The sequence below is a fragment of the Lepeophtheirus salmonis genome, chromosome 9 (genome assembly GCF_016086655.4).
Source record: "Lepeophtheirus salmonis chromosome 9, UVic_Lsal_1.4, whole genome shotgun sequence".
Taxonomy (NCBI): domain Eukaryota; kingdom Metazoa; phylum Arthropoda; class Copepoda; order Siphonostomatoida; family Caligidae; genus Lepeophtheirus; species Lepeophtheirus salmonis.
Window position 1 is genome coordinate 27893570 of NC_052139.2, and position 24636 is coordinate 27918205.

The 24636-nt window shown below is 32.1% G+C and overlaps 1 protein-coding gene across 2 annotated transcripts; it reads right to left on the reverse strand.

Annotated features, from left to right (window-relative positions):
* Positions 1–602: 602 nt before the first annotated feature.
* asrij (OCIA domain-containing protein asrij) lies at positions 603–7327 on the reverse strand. 2 transcript variants are annotated; one of them, XM_071890830.1, is made up of 3 exons: positions 6994–7327; positions 2686–6909; positions 603–2613 (listed from the first exon to the last, which is right to left on the reverse strand). In XM_071890830.1, exons 1-2 carry the CDS (start codon positions 7222–7224, stop codon positions 6481–6483), a joined length of 660 nt encoding a protein of 219 aa, XP_071746931.1. In that variant the 5' UTR covers positions 7225–7327; the 3' UTR covers positions 603–2613; positions 2686–6480. The 2 variants fall into 2 exon arrangements, with proteins under 2 accessions (XP_071746931.1, XP_040575190.1); XM_040719256.2 differs by lacking the exon at positions 6994–7327 and having other exon boundaries at positions 2686–6484.
* Between the last annotated feature and the right edge of the window lie 17309 nt (positions 7328–24636).

A 24636-nucleotide genomic window follows, 5' to 3' on the forward strand; every position in this document is an offset into this window, starting at 1 on the left:
CTGAAGGTCCCTAAAAATGGCTTAATTTGTACAATTAAATAATTTTTTTTTGGATTGATTTGGGAGCAAATAAAGAAGGATTTTCTTCCATTGATGTAGTTAAGGGCATAATAAAAATAAGATTAATTAACAATGTACTAACATATTTTTAATACATTTTAGTATCAGATATATAATAAAGCTAATGAATGGAGGTATGAATATTTGAAAGACAGTAAAGTTCTAGTCATTTCATTTGTTGGTCCCATTTTGACATCCAATAGTTCCAAAAAGGTTTCATTGTAATAAAACTTGGTTGTTTAAGCCTCCAAAATGGCCAAATTCAACAATTATCACGTCATGTGACACGGATCCATACCCTTTGTGGATTCAATAAAGCCTTTCAATATTGTTTTTCTCATCATTTAAAAAGTCTCTTTTTTTTAAAAGTATACGTAATAATTAATCTACAAAAAATTGAAATACCAGAGGTTATCCAAGCCTCTTAATTACTGAGAGCCTTGACCAGATATTACATCTGGCATACTTTGCACAAATCCCGATGAATAAATAATGAAGGCCTGGACCTTCAACACTTTTGTAAATAACTTCGTGTAAACACATTTAAATTAGATATTTGAACGAGCATTCTCTTATATTGTCTAATTATTTACATATATAATTATTTACTCGTAAAATCGTAGTGTGCCCTATCATTCTGAGACAAAATTGCTATTGGTGAGCAGTATGATTGTGGGTAATTTCATTGAAATATATATTATATTCGAACCATTAAACTCATGAATGATGAAGACACATGCCATGAAAGACCCCATTTAATATCTCATAATATCATTCATGTACAGACAAGTGGTGGTTGAATAATTTAATTTGGCTTGGGGCACAGCAGTTTAGCTACAGTACCTGTGGGCCGAGCTGTATTATGGGATGTTAGAAGGGTTCTTTGATGAAGCGGCTGCGGTGAATTTTAAAAAAAATCAAATGTCTGATTACCCGAATATAAATAATTGAAATAGGATAGTACAGGATAATATTGTTTTGGAATGAAATTACTCACGATGATTAAGTATCACAATGATAATGTACACCACAGTTTTAACAGGCAAACGTTTAATTACAATTATTTAACAATTTATTTTAACAAATATGTTATGTAACATGAGAAATTATTAAAAAGAATGTAGGTTCCACGATATTGATTTAAGATATCTGACTTTTTGAGTAGGATCATATTCGGACATCACGCTTTGTAATGTGGCGTTACGACTTTTATTAATTATTTTGTTATCTCCCCGCTCCAACTCACATTTTTTCTTTTTAGCCGATCCTTCTTCTCTTTTCAAATGATCTATTAGCTTCCAGAGATTTGGGTGTTCAGTTGTAATGGAGCTCTGAAGACCATTGTGGGCAGCTTCCATGCAGTCGCTTGTTCTTATTTTATGATTCATTGTAATTGAAAATACATTCCATAATTCTATTGGAAATGTTGGCCTTACTCTCCTTCTTCCTTCCCCTTGCCCTCGCTCACCCCCGATGAAGTGAGTCTCAAAATAAGAAATAAACTCCTGGGGCAAATCATCATCATCCGCCAGCTCAATAAACCCATCAATTACATCCGGAATCGGCAAAAACGCTAAAGCAGTGAAACACTTCATTTTTAAATTAAAGTCAACGTCTTTAGAGTATCTTAAATTTAAGCCCAAGTTTACAATGTGTCGGTAGATATTTTTGGACATATGAAACAAACATCCAGTCATCCCTGTTAGAGGAAACACAGTTTGAAATGCATTAATAATTGTCTTCTCAAAATCCATCATCAATGTTTCAGGGCATAATGATTTATTTATACACTTCAAAATAGTTAACAGTTTAATGTATGTAACTTCATTCTTATTTGGGAGTAGGATAAATAATCTTGGTACGGATACATGTCCGACGATCATATGTAGGGTACAAAGTTGGAAATAGTTTTCAGGAAAGCATTTGAATGTACTGTCACAGGCCCAGTATTTACTTGAAGCAAGGTCCTCCAATGCATCCTGAGCTCCAAAAATCAATATTCTGTCAGTATCCTGTTCACCACTATCAAAGATTAAAAATTGTTCTCCGTTTTTGAGGAATTTGTAATCCTGTGGAATAGAATATCCACATCTTCCAACAGGGATAGGGTGAGATTGATTAACTCGTTGTCTCCAGCTTCGAACGCTTCGAGCCAAATTCGATGCATTTGACATTAAGGATAAAGTGCTTTCATCCATGCTGGATGCCATTTGTTCAATTAACATACGTGAAGATAATGGTGAGGACAGAGCTTCAGATTTCAATTTTGCTTTTACATCACACATCTTTGTTTTGGACGGATTACTCGGATGGGAGTGCTCACTTACAGTTTTGCAAATGCATACATTGACCTTGTCAACATCCATCACAGTGTGGAGTCGAGCTTTACATTTGCTATATTCACATTTCCAGTATGTTTTTTCCCCGGATTTTTGGTCAACTCTATAAATATAGTTATAATTATCCACTAATTTCATTCCGCCCCGTTGGCTTTTGATTAGATGCACCATTTTGACAGTTTGGATGTAGATGGTACTAACACGGAACTTTTTCCTGAAACAAATGATAAAATATAAATTCATATACAAGGATTCTTTGGCGGCAATTCCTTTGTTTGAATATTACTTTTCAAGTTAATAGTCTAATAACTTTGTATTTCCGAAAATCTATCCGTTATCAACACTCTTGATGACAAAGTCCTCCTCCTGAGAGTGGAGTACGCACACTTATGAATACTTTGAAGGTCCCTAGGCTCCTACAGATGTCCGTTAAATTGCTCTTTGCCAGGCTCCTTTTGAGAGAGGATTCATTTTGTCGTAAACAATCATGAATGGAGAGAAATGGTCAATTCTCTAGAATATCCAGAATTGCACTTAGGAATACATTTGTTTGACATGATGATAAAAGATCCTGGTAGAGATCATGTGAAGAATGAATCCGTTAAATTTCAATCTCCTCACTCAATCATTGAAGCCAGATATGTTGGAAAGAATAACTGAATCAAGGGCTGTAAATAAGGTTCCTGCGATGTATATTGATTGTAGAGTTTCGATGGTACCCAAAATATTAAATACATGTATTTGCTGTACAAGCCCTAAAGGAATCACAACACTTTCTCTAAGCTACAACTTAAGATAATTTCTCATAACATGACGTCATTAAAGAACATATCTTTGTATCCTATCAATGTTATTATAAAAAGGGTGGTCTCAATGAAAAAATTTATAGCTAAATGTGACGTCATTGGATATATCACTATAGCTAGTGAATAATTGAAAAATCAATATATAGCGTTAATGAATAAGGAATCATTATAGAAAAACAAATTTAAATTATTCAATTTTTTTTTACATTCACGACTACTAGCTTTTTTTATCCACTCTTAAACCCAAGTGTAGATCAAAAGAGAGAAAGGAAAAATTTACAAAAAAACAAAACATATGGAAGCTAGCCTTCTGTATTTTTCTCGTTGCCAACTGTTAATTATTATTTAGTTATGTTAGTATTGATAATTTTATCGAAATAAGTATCAATGACTATGAAATAAAACCAATTCTAAACGAAAGGTTTATATAAATTAGTCTAAAAATCAAAATCTTAAGTAGTTCTATCAGTATGAGGACTCTACAACCTCGTCGTTGGCTTTAAAGACATATTAAGCAAAATAAATAAAGGTTTATAGTCAATATGTTCCATTTATTTCACTCTTCAATACATCGTTGTCTTTTCTTCATTCATCGTTTAAAAGTAATACAGCATAAATCATAATTCAATATATTAGTTTGGGGAAAAAGTAATTTCGTATTTCCCGGTCTTTGTAACTATATTTCTTGCTTATTATTGGTTACATCGGATCGTACGATCGATAATTAGTGTTGGATCGGTCTAAAAAAACTAAATAGACTGCAGTTCATATATTTTTTCCCCCTAGCTAGGACTTAAAAAAATAGCACGGGCCGTAGAAATCAAAGACCGATGTATCGGTCTTTAGGAGCGTTGCGGGTTAAAAAAGATCGGACCGATACAAAAAAAAAAAAAAAAAAGGAAAAAAAAAAAAGACTGACTAGGAAATAAGTCCTCGGACCGATCTGACCCTAAAGATAAAGCGTTGTAAAGGTGTGACTGTAGACTACAAACAATTTTTGACAGTATTGCACTTGGCCGGTTCAATCGAGAATTACCGTGCTTTGAGTATGGAGGTATCAAAAGAAGAAATTCGCCATATCTTACATTTTTACTACCTAAAAGGGAAAAACGCTTCAAAAGCGACAAAGAAAATTTGCAATGTATACGGACCAGATACTCTTTCAGTTCGTGTTGCACAACAGTGGTACCAAAAATTTCGTTCTGGTGTAGTGGAAGTGAATGATGCACCACGAACTGGCAGGCCTGTCGTCGAAAATGCCGATAAAATTTTGAAAAATAAGGAGATAAACCGTCATATTAGCAGTCGTAGTATCGCCGAAGAGCTGAACATCGATCATAAAACCGTTTTGAGCCATTTGCAGAAGGCTGCAAACAAAAAGAAACCCGAATAGGATAGTTTCATCAAGACACAATATGCATCTCCCCCAAATCATCAACATTCTAATACTGAAATAAGAACATTTTTTTCATTCAAATAGATACTTAGACATGTTTTCGACTATGCTTTACATTTATACATAATCCCACGATAAAAATTGGCTTGATAATGACGTTTAGTAGATTCATTTATATCATGAATTTGGGAATACATTTTTGAAGGAGTAAAAACTTCTTAAGTACACTGAAATAAACTCCTGAGTATCAAAAGGAAATACTTAAATATTAGTTCATTAAGTCTAATTTTTAGTATACGTATTATTTCGACATCAAATATTAAACAGGAACATCCCAAATCTCCTCGAATTAATATCAACGGCATATTCATAATTGATTGTTTCAAAATAATGAAAATGACGCATATCATTCTTATTTGAAGAGATATCAAGATATATTAATACTTCAGATAACGAGTATTAGAATAAACAGAAATCGTAGAAACTTTGTATCTACTATAATTATCTGTATAATTTTATTTAGCAAAGATTCTATAAGAGAGTATACCTCAACCTAGCCATTCAGCCTTACTTATAGCTTGTAACCCCAATTTATTAATTAAACGCTGAACAAAACGCTAAAAATATCTGAACGCTTAACGTCGAAAAATAAATTGAACGGAACACAGAGCGGAAAATGTTACTACATTGTTACACAATTTTAATTTTTATATAAAATACGAAAATAGCTATTATAATTGAAATAATAAGATATTTTTCTCTAATTATATTACTTTTCTTGTCCTTAATCAATCAACAAAAATAGTAATAATTGTCCAAATCTAGCCATTTGTAGGGATTTTAAGTACATATTACATTGATTTAATTATATCATTTGCACTTAGTATTATTCGATTGAGATATTAGGTCTTTTTTATTAATTTCATTGGATGAAATTTCATCAATACTTTTTGCAAATTTGAATGACGTCTCCTTTAATTATGATGCTATTTATGACGTCAGTGAAAATGTTTTATATCATCAATGAAATATTATATGTATTTTGTCGCACCGTAGCTATAAAATGGAATTCCTTTCAATCTTGGCTATTTTAGAAACAGATATCAAATGAAATTTTACAATAAATATATCTCTACGCTTTTAATAAAATTGACTAGTTAATGTCTACTATTTATAAAATCGAATAAATTAAGGGTCATACCTATATAATTTTCAAATCAAAATCCGAAAACTCAGATTCAAACTGAAAATGAGAATATTTAAACTTAGTCAAAAAGTATTTATACGGAAATTTGAAAGTAATCAGGTATTGATTTATATCGGAGCAAAGAGTTGAAGACATGCCATATTGTTTGTGTATTCTTTTAAAAAGAAGTATCCTCAAGGTTCAAAGCAGTGCTGAGTTTACTTTGTATCTAGTCCTACTAGAAATGCATCTTGCACAAGTTACTGTAGCAAATTTGAGTATTGTATTTTCGACAAGCAGCTCAAATCCTCCTAGCTTATTTCCTTGAATAGATAGATTTTTATTTTGAATTGGACGATCCTCATTTTTAACTTGTCTATTCTCATGTTGAATTAGAAGTGGTATGGAGACGAATAAGTCAATCTTGGCTCTAATACATTGCATCCTTACAAATAACAAAATAATAACTCCAGCTATTCGAAACTCTTCATCATAATAAATTTATTTCCTAAATAGTATAGGAGATGAAATATAACTTTTAAAAAGATTGTGTTTTAACTAGCATTGTCAGGTTTGGGAAAAGAACAGATAGGTTCACAAAATGAAACATCCTAGTACAAACTAATATGGGCCTACACAAACTTTTGAATAATCTACAATTAATCCTGTATGAATGATTTCAGAGTATAGCCTTTACTCAAAGCCTTCATCTCCGTATTTATTGGTGGGTTTGGAGCCACCACTTGTTATAGGGGGTGGAGGCGGTTGATAAACAGGGTGTGGTTGACGCACTGGTTGTTGAGGAGAGGCCATATACTGATGCGCCTCATGCATTTTTCTATTCATAATTTGCCGATCTTGATAGGTTCGAATGGATAGTGGAAGCTCTTGATCTTTCTCCTGTTGATCCGTGGGAGCAGAAGAAGGGGACGTGTCTTCGGATGTAGTGTAAAGAGACTCTTGCCCCTGTTCATCAAGTTTTGGAATAGGAGGCATTCGGCGAACACGACGCACAGCAGCAGCGAGGTTGGAGTTGGGTGCATCACTAAGGATTTTATCTTGGCATGTACCGTAGTAGGATATTTTTCCAACTATGTAGCCCAAAGCCACCGCGAGAACCACCTATGTTCAAACATATAATTAAATAAAAAAAAAGGACCTAAATGATGAATTCCGTTTTGTCGTAATGTTATATTGAAAAAACACCTTCGGAGACGCTCCATACGTATGATGAGGTTTCATTAATCCAAAATTATTAATGCTGAAGTACGTCGTAACCCCTGCGAGTGCCGATAAGGGAAATGCTCGGTACATCGTTGACTCCTTTTGGCATGCTCGAAGAACCGTCTGCTCTTCGTCAGAGAGTTGAGTAGTAGGAGGAGCATCATTGGGATGAAGGGATTGCTGTTGCTGCAAAGGCTGTCTTGGTATATCCATAGCGAGTGATTTTGTATGTCAACCTTGACTAATAAAATATTAAACTTCAACCTTAAAAAGAGCAGAACACTTTGAAATGTACTTCATAGATATTATTATAAAATGTAGGGGTATAATATGTGACGTCAATCACAACAAAGAGTAGTAAGCCAATCAATTGGCTCCCAGAGTGAGGAATAAATGTGCAGTTGTACAAATTATGCAATAGAGTGTTTGCACGCAACGTCACATTTTTGTTGTCTATTTTGGGGGCATACAACAGCGTTTCTCAAACTTTTTTTCAGTGAAGGCATCTTTTAAAAATGCATAAAATCTCACCCCAGTGTTATATATGATTAAAAATGACAATAGGTAGCCTAAATGCAAGTTTTCCTTCTAAAATTGGCTTGACCGCTCAAACAATAAAAAAACCAACAATAAGACCAAGATAATTCAAAATAAGTGCATAAAGTAGGCATAGGTTCCATTTTAGAATCCATCTTGTCCAGTTCTTGTAGCAATCTTCTTTTTAGAAAACAATCCATGATACATTGATTTTTCCTATCTCTTTTTGAAACACAATGTATTTTCGTGGTAACATTTTTTTGTACAAATTTAGGCGCATTTTGTAGGGATTTTCAGAACATATTAATTTGATTTAATTATAATATCAGTGTTTATCATTAACATTAAGTAGTATTTAATGCAGGTGTTAGGTTTTCTTTGTTTATAAAGCCATTTGATGGAATTTTATCAAGATTGTTTTGAAATTCGTTCATTTTATGTAGTTAAAAAAAATCAACATTGAGCCAGAAAATGGCATCTCCTCAATTATATTAAAATTCATGACGTCAATGATGCCATTTTATTGCACTATAATATTTATGTTATTTTTATACAATCTATATTTGTGTAGTGCACTCTAAGGCCCTCAATTTTTCAAGCACAGTCCTTGGTATATAATTATATACACAATTAATTAATATTAATCTTATGGATCACAAATTAAAATATCAACGGAAGAATTTACATTCGCTCACTCAACCTCTACATTGAAAATTTATGACATTTTTTTATTGAAAAAAGTTGTCCAATAGACTTAATTAGAAACTATGTGAAACATCTTCTGATCATATTTGAGTTGTAGTCAAATATATGCTAATTATGTACTGGGGGAAGGGAGAAAATTTTCTCCCTCACTTTCTTATTATTTGCATCGGTGATATTAGAGAATTGATATGGACAGTTTGGGTGAAGTGTTCATAGACAATTCAGTCTTCATTCCTCTCATTTAATGACATAGTCCGTCACCTTTATAGAGTGATATCACTGACGTGTTTAATTGCATCATAATTAATGGAAACTCCTACTTATTTTAAATACATTAAATGGCCAAATTACCAGTCAATCTTGATTAAACACTATCGAGTGGCTTTAAGACTAAAAAAGTATTAACAGGTACCATCTTTATTGTATCACAGCATAAGTTACAGATTGATTTTGATCAAACTTGCTAGAAAGTCTTTATATCTTCACAGTTAGAGGCTATTAACCTTCGAAAGGTCATAGTCAAGGGAACACAAAACGTAAAAAAATGCATAATTGACTTTAACTTTGTAATAAATTGAGATACATAAGTCAATTTTATTTTAGGTGGAGGATTTGCCCTCTACCGAGTGTCAATTCTAATTTGGAAATAGGATTAAGTATTAATAAATACTATAAGCTTTTTAAGATCCTGAAAATACTTCAGATCTTTTTACTGATCCATAAAAGTAAAAGCGGTTTCCGCTATAGGATCTTTTCTGATGACACAAGTGTACACTGTCTGAGCACTTTGTCTCCAAGATCTTTCCTATCTCGAGTCTCTTTTAGACATCCAATAGTTTACACTGTTTTCCTTAATATGGATGAAAATAGGGTTGTTATTGTTAGTTTATGCCTCCAAAATGGCCAACTGCAGGGGTGTGCGCAGGGTTATATATAACTACTATAATATATTATAGTACGTGTGTGTCACGTGGATTAGTAAGTTTGTCTTAGTGTAAAATATATAAAACGGGTACATCCTATGTTTTATAATATTATATTATATATTTATAGTAGATGTTTGTATATATATCAAATAAGAATTAAAAAGGGGAATTAGGGAAACGATTAGCGAGTTGGTCTTAGTATCTAATTATAAAATAATTCGGTATAAAATCTATTATACGGGTACAATCTAGTATATACATATATAAATATATATTTTTAGGGGTGGGGGGTGGGGAATTTTCTTTTGGAATTTCTAGAAAAAAAAATTAAAATACAAATATTAATTTTTTGTAAAAAAATTTTAATAATCTACAGCCGTTAAGAAAAGATTAAATTTTTTCGAAATAATAATTTTTTTTTCAAAAATCTATAGCTATTTTGTGAAAAAAATATAAAAATCTACAGCTGTTTGCAATAAAAAATTCAAAAAATTAAATTCAAATATTTTAATTTGTAGGAAATTTTTTTCAAAAATCCACAGCTATTGTTTTGTTGTGTGAGGGGGGACTTTGTTTATGGAATTAAAAAAAAAAAAAATTCAAAAATTACGTTTGATATATTAAATTTTTTAGAAAAAATTTAAAAAATCCACAGCCATTCATAAAAAAAATTCATTTTTTTACATATTTACACAGCTCTTCACAAAAAATTTCAAAAATGAAAAAAAAATTATTCTAATTTTTTTTTTTTTGGGGGAGGGAGACTTGGTTTTTAGAATATAAAAAAAAACAAATTCAAAAATTTAATTTCAAATATTAAATTTTTTGGAAAAAAATTTCAAAAATCCACGGCCATTCATAAAAAAATTAAATTTTTTCAAAATTTTGTAGGATATTAAATTTTTGGAAAAAAAAATATAAAAACTTCGTTAGCTTTATTAAAAAAACATTTCTTTTTTTAATCTTTCACAGCTCTTCACAAAATATTAAAAAAAAAAAAAAATCATATATTAAATTTTAGACACCTTTTAATTTTAAGCCATCTTTGAGCAAGATAATATCCCTAGTCTCTCCCGTGATTCAAATTCAACATTTGAGAAAAATTTATAGCAATCTTTGTGACATTATTACATCTTTCTACAATAAAGTCTTACAAGTAACGAGAGTCAAAACATTTTGCATATAAATCGTAAAGGTATTTGAACTATGCTTCATAAAAAAAATATATATATATATATAATTATCAATTGTAGCAAGTTTCTTGGGATATACTCAAAGGCAAACAAGCTATTTTATCTTTAGATATTATGCAAGTCATACTATGTTCTACATTCAGTCCCTACTTTATCTTAAGTGCAAAATAATTAGGTACTCTCTGAGGTGAATTGGAGCTTACTATATAAGTGGTCTGTCAAAACAAAAACAAGGTAGAAGGATTTTTTTTATTTAAATTGAGTGTGGATTATATTTCTATTCTTATACAAATATTCACCTATTCCTACAGGCAAATGGTTGTTACTGACCCTTTGGATGTCCCACGAATTGCACTAAGAGTAGCCAAAATTAATTGTCACGATAAAAGAATGCGAAATTGATAGATTAAACAGGGTAGTCTACAGTATCTTTTTTTTTGAAAAAAAAGTCTAAAACCTCTCAAAGATCTAAAAAGACTCATTTAAAAGAGTCTTGCAACGGAGGAGATATGTTTTTTTTTCATTACTGGTGTCAAAAGGGGTCTCTCCACCCTCACAATGCTCTTTCCCCCCCCACTTTTTTGATAGCCTTTTGGACAATCTGGTATGAAACCCCGAGATCTCTTGTATGTACCATTATGGACTTGAAGGTATTAGTCTGGGCTGTTTTTTTTTTACTCCTCTAGGTCTAGTTTGACCTTCTTGAGATATCCCTTCTTCCTCTACAATTTTTCGTACTTACTGACAGCGTGGTCGGCCTACTACTTAGAGTTTACGAATGTAAATTCATCGATCATGTTCAAGCGTCATTTTCTCGACTTGTATGTAAGCTAGAGAGCTTTGTTTTGTTTTGTTTTGTAACTAATTGCTAATATTTTAATATTTTGAAATATGAATTAATTTCAATCACTCAACCTTCATTAATTATTGAATTCTCTCCACTTTTACGTAAGCTAGAAATTCATCTTTGTTACATTTTGAAACTAATTGTGTATGCCTTAATATATAGAAATATGAACTAATTTTAATTACTCAACATGAACTAATGATTGATTTATTAAGTATTCAGATTTCAATCAACACCCCAGAATATGAACTATAAAATAAATTGTGATTCTCTCCGTTTCATAGTTTTTCTTCGAAATTGTTTTTGTATTAACTCGACCCATTTATGCATTCATAAAAGTGTTTTAATTCATACATGCACAATATATATTTGAAGTGGATGTAATTATCATCAATCTTAAAGAAGTAAAAAAGAGTTTTAAAAACATCAGTTTTTTAAATTACATATAATGACCTAGACATTATTACAGAAATAAAAGAGACTGTATTATTGGGTCTGCTGATGAGACTCGGTCCAAAAATGATTTGCACCAATATTTCGCAATCTCGTCCTATATAAGGAAATTTAACTGCTTTCAGATCGTGGCTGACGTTCGTGTCTCAATAAAGGGTTGATCTTATCTAGATGTACACCTTTTGTTTTTTTCAATTTTTTTAATAGTAAAATTTAAACGAGAGGTTTAGTTAGGACATTTATTTAACAAAATCATCTGAAAATAGTACTTGGCACAACTTTTATCCAATATGTGAGCACTCATCTCAAATAAATGTCTTACTACGAGGCCTAAATCCCTTGTAGACCTTTAGTGTGTGTAATCAGACTCGAACTTGGCCCACTCCTTCTTGGGAAAAATACTGGAGGCTGGACCTTCCAGTGAGGAGTAGCACAGGCACTCTCCTCCAGACCCACTAAGATAGAGTAGCCCGAGGGGTTCGGGCCTGGAGAGGAGAGTGATCACATGATGATATCCCATAAGTCAGGAAAATTGTCTCTCAGGAAGGCGTGATAAATCAGGGCTCTGTCTTGATTTAAAAAAAAGTTTTTGCTTAACTTTTCTAAGGCCCAAGGTAGGACTCTCTTATCTAGAAGTTCGATGTAAGCATCTGCATTGAGCTGTTCCTTCCTTGCCACAAAATGAGAGGACAGACTCCACAACACCCAAGAGCTAAAGTTTTTGTTCTGAAGCTGAGGTATTGTCTGGATGTTGGGTTGTTAAGTAGTGGCTGTTCTGCTTATTCACAGTGGAATCACCGGTTTCATCATAAAAGAGCCAAACCTTCCCCTGAATTTTGTTTTCCTTGAGGCAATTTAGAATCGTCTTGCTCTTTCCAGCCGTCTCAACTTGCTCTTGTTGTCGTCCTCCGTGATTGAAAATAATATAATTCATTACAAGCAATTTGATAATCGTGTTTTCTTTAATTCGAATTTATATTGTATACGGACATTCAAACTATTATATAATAAGAAATTGTCAAGAGACGCCCCATATATTTTACAAAATATACCTTGCCCAACATGTTTTGCAGGTGGAAAGCTGGTCCCTAAGGGGGATCAAATCCTATAGCCTTCACTATTTCCAGTACCAAGGACACCTTCTAACATACTATAGTACGCCCTGGACCTCGGGTTATGCAAGTGAACTGCTTGTTCCCAAAGTGGGTCATTGTTGAATTGCATAACAGTAAAATTATCTTATTTTACCTGACAATTTAAATGAACAAAAATGAAACCTAAACCATAAATGAACCAGGCATTTTGCAGTTTGCCCGCTTTAACAGAGATTTTGTGTACTGCCTGGGCATTTTATAAAATGTCCGATTTTCCCCTATTGTCTATAACATATATGTTGACGACCATCATATTATTTTTTTTTGTAAAATTTTGCCTATTACATAGAATAACAAAATAAATGGCTATGCTTTTAATAAAATATTAGTTAGTAATATTATAATTTGCTTGGTTTTGAGCGTGAAGTAATTGAGTAGAATCGAATTCATCTCTCAAAACATATTGTATATGTTTATGACATATAACAAATTAGCATATAAAAATTTGAGTTAAATTGAAAATGGGCATGCTTCATTTTTTGATATCAAAATATTGACCTCCTGACCTTAAATGCGAAAAAACTTATTTTGTTGCCTAATACAATGAAATACACCAAAAGGATAAAATAATTATCTATTAAATGGTTCTTTGGTTCCTCCAAGACATTCAAAATACAGTGATTTAAAAATAGGATAAGTGGTGTTGAGGCCAAAACTTTAGAAGCCTCTAAATCTTGAACATACGGACAAAAAACGGTGAAATTTTGGATTTTTGAGTTTGAAAATATGTGCCAAATTCGAAAAAAAAAAAAAAATCAGTGATGGTGTTGTTATTGTGCTCGGCTTGGAATGCCTCGATACAGTGTCGAATTTAATACTCTGTCGGATTTTAATATTATGTAATTCATTTTTAAAATTATAGACAGATAATATTACAATGGTAGTCTGGGAGTACTTCATACATTTGCGGTATACAATGAAGATAACGACGTGATGGATTGACATCCTTCTTGCTAATCTTATACATATTTGGCTAACCTCCCTTCGTCCTGAACGATCAATTATCTTCACATTAATGAGTATAGTTACAAAAATGCGTGTGTTTTTTTTCTACTGTACTTATATACCGGGTGGTCCATTGAAATATGAATACTTACTAATTTAATAATTAACAAAGGTTGAGTGATTGAAATTAATTTATATTTCGAAATATTAAAGCATAAGCAATTAGTTACAAAATAAAACAAACCTGAGCTATCTAGCTTTCGCATGTGTCGAGAAAAACTTGAATGTGAACGACGAATTTGCATTCGCAAAAAAGTCCAAGAAGTTGGGGTTCTGCCGGACCACCGTCAACGCTGTTAGCAACTTGCTCTGTCAAAAAGGTCAAACTGGAGCCGAAAGAGTTAAAGAAAACAGGCCAGGCCAATCTCCTCGAGTTAATGAAGGCTCATGCAAGATATCTCCGAGTTGCACATTAGACTGTTCAGAGAGCTATCAAAAAAGTGGGTGTTAAGAGCCTTGTGAGGGTGGAGAGACCCCTTTTGCCACCAACAATGAAAAAAACCCATCTTCTCTGTTGCAAGATTCTTTTGAGTTCTTTTTTCCCCTTTTGGCCACCCTGTAGCCCTGATGCAAACCTTTTCGACTACACCTTTTGAGTGGAGGTCGAGAGAAAGGCCTATAGTGTCCGTTACCCAAACACTGATGCTCTCAAAACCCCAATCAGCCGCCACTGACACACCATGGGAGATGACTACATCTGCAGCAGTTGAACGGCCTTGCACCACCATCTGGAGGCCATCATTGCCACTAAGGGCAGCTATATTAATAATTAAGAGAGCCCAGACTCACATCTACTTTCAGAATTACTTTTGTTGAAATTCCCTCAAAAATAATATTTTAATGGACCACTCCGTAGATGAAAAAACTATTAAATCAAACTACTCTCTAACTAAGAGTGTGTCCGAATGACCTAATTACAGGAGGGCTGCTTGTTATTTCTTGCACCCATGAAGTATTGACATACATACATTTTTCTACAACTTTGCTCATCATGTGTGTTATGTGTTTATAGGTACTTATGTAAGTACTAGAGGTGGATTCGGTCTAGGTCCGAGCCTGAAAGCTCACTGTCCAAACCAATGTTACTAGAACAAGATTAGGGAATTAAAAAAAAAAGTTAAATTTAAAAACTTACTTTTGTCGTCCAAATAAACGTCAGACCCGTGCCCTACACCTTCCATCCCGATACGTATTTCTAATTTAAAATAATTCATTTGAAACTAATCAATGCGATCATCTTTCATGTGACATCTTATGAAAAATATACAGCAGATTATGTATGTTATTGATTATTTTTAATTGTTAAACTGACAAATTGGAAGAGATGATTGCTTTGGCTATTTAAAACTCTTCTTGATTGTTTAAAGATAGATAATTATTCCGGGAGGAAGTGAGCAAAGGAAGAGGAGTGGAAGAATTAGTTCAGAATTAATCAAAGTGTATGAAAATGAAGATACAAGATTCTAAATGACATATATAATCACCTGCTTCAAATACTTCATATGAATCTTCGATTTTGTAGGCTTCTTTTCACGAAGAAATTAACCTCCAAGATAACTAGTAAATTTCAAACCCCTCTTATCTCAATCGATATCACTACAGCCTAGAACTTCAAATCCTCTGCAGTGGCGGATCGACAAAGGACGAACAAAATGTGTTGTTATTTTTCGGCTTGCTAGAAATTACTTGTCAAATACGAGCAACGTTTGTTCCCTCAGAGAGGGTGTTAAACACCTTAAATGCCTATTCAACCAACCTCCAATATTAGAAATTGAAAGGACTGGCGTGTTTATGAGATCGAAAAGTCATCAACACATTGAAATACGTTTATCAAGGTGTAAAACTTCAAAATGAATGCCTTATTATTAAAATGAACTTGTAATATTTGACTTCATGAATTAGTTTTTGTATGTTGATGTTTTAAATATATATTTAGCTATCTTGAGTATGTATTGGAATATATTAACTGTATCATATTTTGGAGACAAAGGCCACGGATTTATTCAAAACCCGAATCCTTCATATCTTACATTTGTATTCATTGAAGGATATTTGTCAATTTCTATCTACAAATTATTCATGTTAACCCTTTGGGAGTGAGGACTCGAGAGATGGATTTAGAAATACATCAATAAGTTTCTAATTTCAATAACAGGCAAAAAAATAATGTTAACTAAACATACATTCAAGGTTTTTGTAAAACTTTTTTCACTCAAAATCGGTACCTTTATTATCAATAAGAGCCTTTACACGTCGCCTGAAGGCCATGCAGGAGTTGATGACAAATTCCTATGACAAGTTGTCCCATATAACCACTAAGGAGAACTTCATTGAGTCAACATTTCGGTGAGATATATTTTGGTTTACCTCTCCAAAGTGTCCCATATAGTAAAGTCTAGTGGATTCAAATCTGGTGAGGAAGGGGTCATATCATGCCATGTTACCTGCGCAGAATTTTGGGCACTTGGCACACGTTTGAGAGGGGGCACCGTCTTGAGTCCACACATAGTTACACTCCGGTTAATTGGTCTTCAGCCATGGCAAGATGGTGTACCTAAGCACCTTATACTAGGCCTCCATACCGATTTTCTGCCTATGAAAAAGAACGGAGGGACTTCTTTTCATCAGAGTCTACGACCCCGAGGACCATTTTTTTGGGACGAATATTTCGTATAGTAAACTCTTTGAACATCTTCTTTTGTTTCTGCAAGCCAGGGATCGTTTTGGCAGTTGTGGAATTGATCAACTGTGAAAATCTTCAAGTCCAAGAAATTCTTCAAAATTGACCCATTTTCCTGTATCCATGTGAGGATTATCTTTCACATGTCGCCTGGCTTTCATGCCCTCAGTCAGAAGGTGGAGTGGGGGACCCTGTGAAAGAAAATAATCACAAGTTGTGCTTTATTGCTCTCTTGATTGTCCTAGGAACTTCAGAGAAGTCGTTAGCCATTGATTGGTATTCATCGACTTAGTGGGATTCTCCTTTATATTCTTCTTCAAACTTAAGAAGAAATTCGTATCCCTCTTTGAATTATACCCTCCACTTCCTGACATTTTGTAGAGGTCTCCTACATTTTTTTTTTTTTTCCATCTTGGTCAACTTAAAAACCAGGCTCCTAGAAGACTGAACAATGTCTGTAATCTTCATCACATCAACTTCAGCATTAGGAAATCTGAGTGTTGCTGGCTCATGATGATAAAATTAATAAACGATTACTATAGTTTGCTTATGTAAGAAAGAGGGTGGAAACATTATATCAAATTAAAAACACTAAACTTCTTCAAAGTAATGAAAAAATAAGCATTAATTAACAGTCCACTTTTTGATGCCCTACCCTGTCATTTTCTTGATTTTGTGTTCAAGATTGTTTTTATCTTAACTCATAACAAATTATTATAAAAGTTGATATTAGATTAATGGAAAATGTTTGGCAGTGTTTTTAGAAATAATTATGATGATAAAAAAAAAAAAAAAAAGTCATTTTAAAAGTAATTTCTTCTTCTCAAATATACTTTCAACTTTGGGTCATAGAAAATAGTAATCAAATTACAGATCCTTGCTTTTGAATATGAAAATTGGAATCCTCTATCCGCCCCAATAGAAAGGATGCTTAAAAAGTTTAAAAACTAAATATAAGTAAGTTGAATAGATGACTTAATCTGCAATAAATACTTATCAAATACACTGGATATTAAACATATTTATATTTTTTCGCGAGGGATTCTAAAACTTTTTTGAGTGAGAATATATCCAGATCTCTTCGTCGTAGCTCAACTATGGCCAATTGAATATATAATAATGTTGGTTTAATCTATTTATGGCGTTTTTACACGTATTACTAGAGGGAGTTTGTGTGGTACGCGTATCCCATTTTGAGAAACAATGTCTTAATGAACTATTAATAATACTAATATCTTAAACTCATTGAGTCATATCCCGATTTTGGTGCCAGAATTGCAATTGATATCTCAATACTTTTTGATATATTTCCAGCTAATAAAATATAAAAGTAGAATGGGCATTGGGCACTCAGTAGGGCGCAAAACCTCCGGCACAAATCAAATAAAGTTATGTGTCTCAATGGTTATGGTCGATTATGCATTTTTTTACATTCTGTATTAATATGACCTCTCAAAATGTAACGGCCTCTTACTCTAACCATATACAATTTTTTAACACCAAGTTTGATCGAAATTGATCCGTTAACTCTGCCCTTAATCTTGTTGACTAACAAACAAATTAGAAGGGTCACTTGGTAGAGTGCAAAACTTCCCCTTAAATCAAATTGAGTTATCTATCTCAATTGTTTCCAAAGTTAAGGTTGATTATGGATTTTGTACGTTGTTTTTTCTTACCTTGACCTCTTAAAATTTAGTTACCTTTCACTGTGTCCATGTATAATCTGTATACTCAATTAGATCAAAATCAATTGGTAACTTTTGCTTCGTAATCTTCTTGATAAGCTTACAAACAGTGGGGAGAGCATAAAGTGCATAAATTCAACTTCTTTGCCCGCAAAAATATAACCTCTCTTCAATTTTGTTAAATAAGTAACAAAAATCACAATAAAGATATAATTTACAGGGGTGTTTCCCAGGATTTTTGCGGGAAAGTTGCTACTTGCTAACACAGAAATTTGAGAGTTTGCGTTATTTTATTATGATGTACGACGGGTCTTGTAAATACACTTATTTAATATACTATCATTTTAAATGCGTAGATGATGTTAACCGGCATCCAAACAACACAAGCATAGAGCATTAAAATTATTTACATATATCTGACAGAAGCAGAGGGCTGGTGCTATAGGGGCCAAAACGCCATTGACCCCACTTTTTAGACTAATTGTGGTATTTCTATATATAAAGTTTTAATGTTGCATGACCATGCCATCATCATTCTTAATTCTAAATGAAAAAATTTGCAGGTTCATTCCGGCATCACTGGACGAAAATAACTTAAGCTCATTTTTGATACCCCCCCCACCTCTTCACCCCCTATATATGAAAAAAAATAAAGAGTCATACACTCTTGTTTATAAGTTTAAATTCTTTAATCAAGTCAAATTCCTAAGATGTTTGGTCTATTTATTTAAGTGTTGATTAGTCATTTATGTTAGGAGATACAGTTAGTTGTTTGCATTAATTTTTCAAGAAAATTCAGAAAAAGTAGTAGTTAGCTTCTTCCACAGAGATGTAGATATCAGAGGGATGTAATCGATCAGTGGTGCTGATCGATTACATTTTTTAGCTCACTTGTTTTTTTGAGTTTGTTGAGTTTGACCACCTAAAGAGTGAATTTATTTTTCCTACGCTGCTAGGAAATTACTTTTCTTCTCAATACAGGCTATCCTTGATAGCTTATAAAAGATGGAGGGTAACAATGAGGACCTGTAACCGAGTTATAATTGTAAGCCCTTGATGGACTCAGGGTAGAATTGGGGATCGACATAGAAGTAATTACAGGAATTGTCCTCGTTTATAACCATCTCCTCCTTGTCACAACTGTTTGTAGCGGATCTAATAAAACGTCATGACAATACTTATAACCAACACAGAGATATAATTAGATTTTCGTCACTTTTAACTGAATTTAACGCTAAAGTCATTCTTTACTTTCTAATAATGTCTAATTGCGATCCATCAACACCTGAAATCTTCTCTTCTTCCATATCTTTTTTATGAATGTCAAGATTTTGTAGTGGAGGATAAATTGTTTCTTCACTATGCTCTTGAACATGCAGCATATGTCCACAGCAGATGCCCCAGGCATCAATCCCCTAAACTATTCCTTTTTTTTATTATTCCAGACTCTATTCCTGGAGTTTGGGGACTGCAGGAGACCCACAACTGCACAGTCTTACTGAATACCTCCGTCAACAAGGGCTGGGCCTCTATGAGCAGTAGATTCTGTTACCGTTTAGTGCTCACCATCAATTCTAGGACGGTTACAGTTTTTAAACATGTTCCTTGGGTTTCAATTAATGATGAATAATCTTGTTTCTTAATTCACCCATGATTCTACCATTGGCTTCAATCCTGGTGTTTTAAAATTTGTAAATAATAAAGGTTGGCTCGGTATGTTTTTGTGTTAGGAAAATAACACCATGGTGCTCAAGAGGGAAAAGGAGTATGTCCTGATCTATAGGGGGATGGGACGGACTGCGAACGGATACAAGAAAAACTATTATTATTATTTATTTTTTTAAATGTTAAATATTAAGTTACACATTCTACTCTCAGAATGTTTAAAAAATACATACATATTATTTAATAGGTGATACAATAAGCACATAAGTCTGTGAGCTTATTCAGGGTTTTATGTTTGTATACACAGGAGAATCACTTTTTATGTACAATAGAGTGTAGCATACATAAATATTTTTCATTTAATGACTCATAAATAACACATAATTCCAAACACAATAATTATCAAATGACTATTCTTTTACAACTTTTCCATTCTATTATTCATTTTTTGAAATATAACTACATGATTTGATTTGCACTCTGACCTATAACTATCAGTATGGTAATAAATTGTGTGCATTTTTTAGTTGCTGTGAACCTAAAGAGCATTTATTTTTATTTTCTAAAGCTTTTTTTTATTATCCTTCATTCTTGTATATATTTTGATCCAAAAGAGCTACTAACCTCTTGAAATTTGGTACTTAACTATTTTGAAGTATGAGGATTTTATGTATGAAGTCCAAAGTAGAATATTTCAATTTCTTATGACCTTAATTTTGATTTTTAAAAAAATATCTGAAATACACTAGCAAGTACTTGATCAACAATAAAAATGATTACTCGACTCATATGAATATAAAACTTGGTCGACATGTTTTACATAAATAGGGGTATCACTGTTCTGAAAATCGTGTTGGCTTTTTTTATCGCCGCTTCCAGTGTGGGATCCCAAAGTTAGGTTATTTTTCTCCGGAAATTTGGTCAATTTTACTTACGTTTTGTTACCTTTAACTGATTCTATATTTTATTAAGGCTTAAAAAAGAAAAAAATGCGCTAGAGTAGTTCATAATTTTGATTAGAAGTTGATCAATTCAAAAAAAACAAAAAAACAAAAAGAGGGGTTTATAGTATACCCATTGATTATAAAGTTGGACATCATAACTTTTAAAAAGATTGTAGATTCTTTTTTGAGACTTGAAAGTGTCTTCTTTTCGCTTTTGTAGCTACAATTATCACAATGACGTCGATAACCCCTTTTTAACCTTCTACATATAAAATAGCATTAGTACAGGGGAAATATTATAATTTTGTCTATACTTATATACATTTATTTTATCCTCCATTTTTAAATTAATTTACACAAAAGATAGTAGATAATTTTTTTTAGAGATATAATTTATTAAATAAAGAACTAAGGGGGGAAAAAAAGCACATGCACTAACTGTTTTCCATTTCTAATTTCCATACTTAGTTTTTTCTTTACAAGGATCCCTTCTTTAGATAAACATCAGCGAAGAACAATAACAAAAAAATATATAAAGAGTGTATGATATTCGATAATAAATGCACACGCCTGCAATATCTCATCACTACGACTACATTGTTGTTTCTAGGATCCAAAAACGTTCATAATATACATCAGGGGGCACTATATTGAGTGACTACTTTTCAAAACATCTATTCATACTTACAGACAATCTTTAATTTATGAATATAGATAAATATGGAATATAAAAATTGTTACATATTCCACCCCGCAATATTTATTTAGATTCTTTTAAATATCAACCGGATCTGTAGGGTTTATTTATTACAAAAATATCGGAACAAGGCTCTCAGTGATTTATGCTAAGGAAATTTATATTTATGTCAAACAAATAAGACCTTTAAAATAACTTATATCTTATGAATATATCTGAGATAATTTGAATAATCAATATTTTGTCTGTAACATTGATAATTTTGATCCTTGGAATTAACTTCTTGGGTTCTCCAACTCATCTTTGGAAGAACTACTTTAAGTCAAGGAAAACTTTTGATTTAATTATCACTTAATAAAATCACTTTCTCAAGGTCTCAAATAATGATGAGTATTATGAGAATAATATTAAAATAAGGAATGGATTAGAAAATCAATTCTTTGAAAACACAAAAGCTATATTTAGGAGCTCAAGGAGACCAGATAGAGGGTTGAGTTATAAATCTAAAAAGGATCAGCGTCTCAAAAGACAACTATACGAATAAGGATGTTTTCTAAATTCACTCCAAATAAAAAAAGTTCTGTACAATAAAAGAAATCGGTATAAATTGCAATTTCGTTTTTTTAATGTGGATAAAAATGTATTTGCAATCGAAAATTGGATTTGTAGATAAAATAAAGTTTGTTGGAATTTGTCTGGAAATTCGTTTGAATATAAATATAATACATAAAAATTGATGATTCACTGAAATATCTCTCATTTTGTGAATAGTTTAATTCATCAAACATCATTTTTTTGTTTTTTAGAAGGAATCCACCAAAACGTTGCATTTTGAACAAAAATTTTAACTTCAAAGAATATAGCATAGTATTCTTAATTTAGCCTTTTTATTTAACCTAATTGAACATTCGTGAGGGCTCATAAAAGACGGAGCTTACACTTGAGGATTTTTGCAGAATTAAATATAATTGCAAGTCCTTGTTGGACTCAGAGTATAATTGGGGATAGACATTAGAGTAATTCTAGCAAATGTCATTATTTATACACTTTTCTCCTTCCTCACTTGTCACAGCTGATTGTAACTGAACTAATGAAACGTCATAAACATTATTCCTTTTCTCCTCCAAAACATTCTTAAAATTGTCAGGGTTACCAATGTTGATTTTCGATTTCTTTATTTAACATACCCATTCTTCATTGGATTTTCATCTTTAATTATAATGCCCCCCCACAACGAAGGTGTCTAAGCATTATAAAAAAATTATATTGACCATTGTCAATGTGATTTCCCGCTCTCTCCTTGGCCCGAGCAACACCGAGTAAAGCTTTGTAAGTATTTTAACCCTTTCTTTCCCGAATTTATTTGTGCGTTAAAAAAAATTAACAACGATAAGTTTATCATACTAGTAATCTTCTCTGGGGTTTATAATGTTTAGACGATGATATCATCTCAGTTTTTGAAATCGATTACGTGGGGGAAAAAATACAAGGAATCAGTGATGAAAGCAGATTTATAACTAGTTTAAAAAAATCAAATAACCAATGTATAAATAGCACTTTACTAAAAATCACTATAAAATCCAATTGATACCATATGGAGTCATGCTACTTTACAAAAATCTGGACCACAGTATATTGATATTCTGAGCTTATCTGAAATTCTAGTATCATCTATATGATATTCAGTTATAATAAATAAATATATCAATATTCTGTACACCTTGTTAGCTGCTGTTTTAAGCAGAGCAGTGTTGACATGTATAACTGATCAGCATTAACAGAAGCATAGGACACTCCTAACAACAAACCTAATACAACATATCACAATTGCAATCCATCTACCTATGAGAATGCTAATTAGACTGATCAGAATATTCTATACGCCAGAAATTGAATTTGAAGTTGATGATGCCATATGTCAAAGAAAGATAAATATCAAGACAAACTTTTTAGATGACAAATTTTCCAAATGCAATTTTTACTCGAGGCGAGTAATCCGAGGGCAAAATGTCCCGAGGCGAGCTCTCATGTCACCAAATTTTTCTATGTTTATTATTTTTTTAAATAATGTTATGAAAATATTATGATTCATGGTTGGCTTAGGAGTTCAGTCTAACATTTGGATGAAATTTTAACTAGTAATATATACTCCAAACCAAAGCAATGACAGGCAAGTATACTCCATCATTAAAAAGCTATGAGTTATTTATACAAAACTTGATTAATATAAATATTTAACTCCTTACTGCTTGAATTTTATCTAATGAATTAAAAAGAAAAATTCGGGCATAATAACTAAAATATTATTTAATAAGAAAATATGTTAACCAGACTTTGAGATTCACTTAGTCTCAAATTATTTAGAAACAGTAAATATTTATATCCATGAACCATGGCTTTGAAAGTACATTCGGGCAAATGAATATAAATGATAATACTAGAAATTCATAAAAAATAATAAAAATATTTCTAACCATAGGAAAATATATAAAAAATCCGTCAAAAACATATTCCTTATATAAACATATTTTTGATATTGATCATAAAATAGCTTTTTTCACAGTTATGTAGAAACTATAGACTTGGAAATTAATGTTACACCTGTTTATTTAAAAAGAGACTTTGAAGTACATCCAGGCGGTAAAGGTTTAAGGGAAAAACTTTCCAACTGTGAATTGAAGAGATGTCTTATAATTTATAAATATTGATTGTACAAGTTGTAACTTGCACAAGCAAATTGTATAATATATAACCAAAAAATGAGATAAATTATTTTAAATGAAGGGTGTACCATCCTTTGGATGGGATTAACACAATATTATTCTATGGAATTTCCATATATTAATGGTGTATTTTTGACTATATATCATTACAAATGACTAAAATATAATTTTTATAAGGCACATTATAAATGTAACAGTTACATCATTACTCATAAATATTATAACCATATAATTTGAATGGATCAAAATGAAATGGTAGTATCAATGTAGAGTTGGTAATTAAAGTGCTCAATTAGGTATTTAAGACGAAAAAATTGCAACTCTTACAATGAGTTTATACAAATTGCAACTTGTGAAAGACATATTAAGTGAGATAAAATAATAATGTATGTAAAGAAAAAGAAAATATTC

Excerpts from the sequence above, each read along its gene's own strand:
- asrij (XM_040719256.2), bottom strand. The coding sequence starts at position 2,570 with ATGGTGCATCTAATCAAAAGCCAACGGGGCGGAATGAAATTAGTGGAT.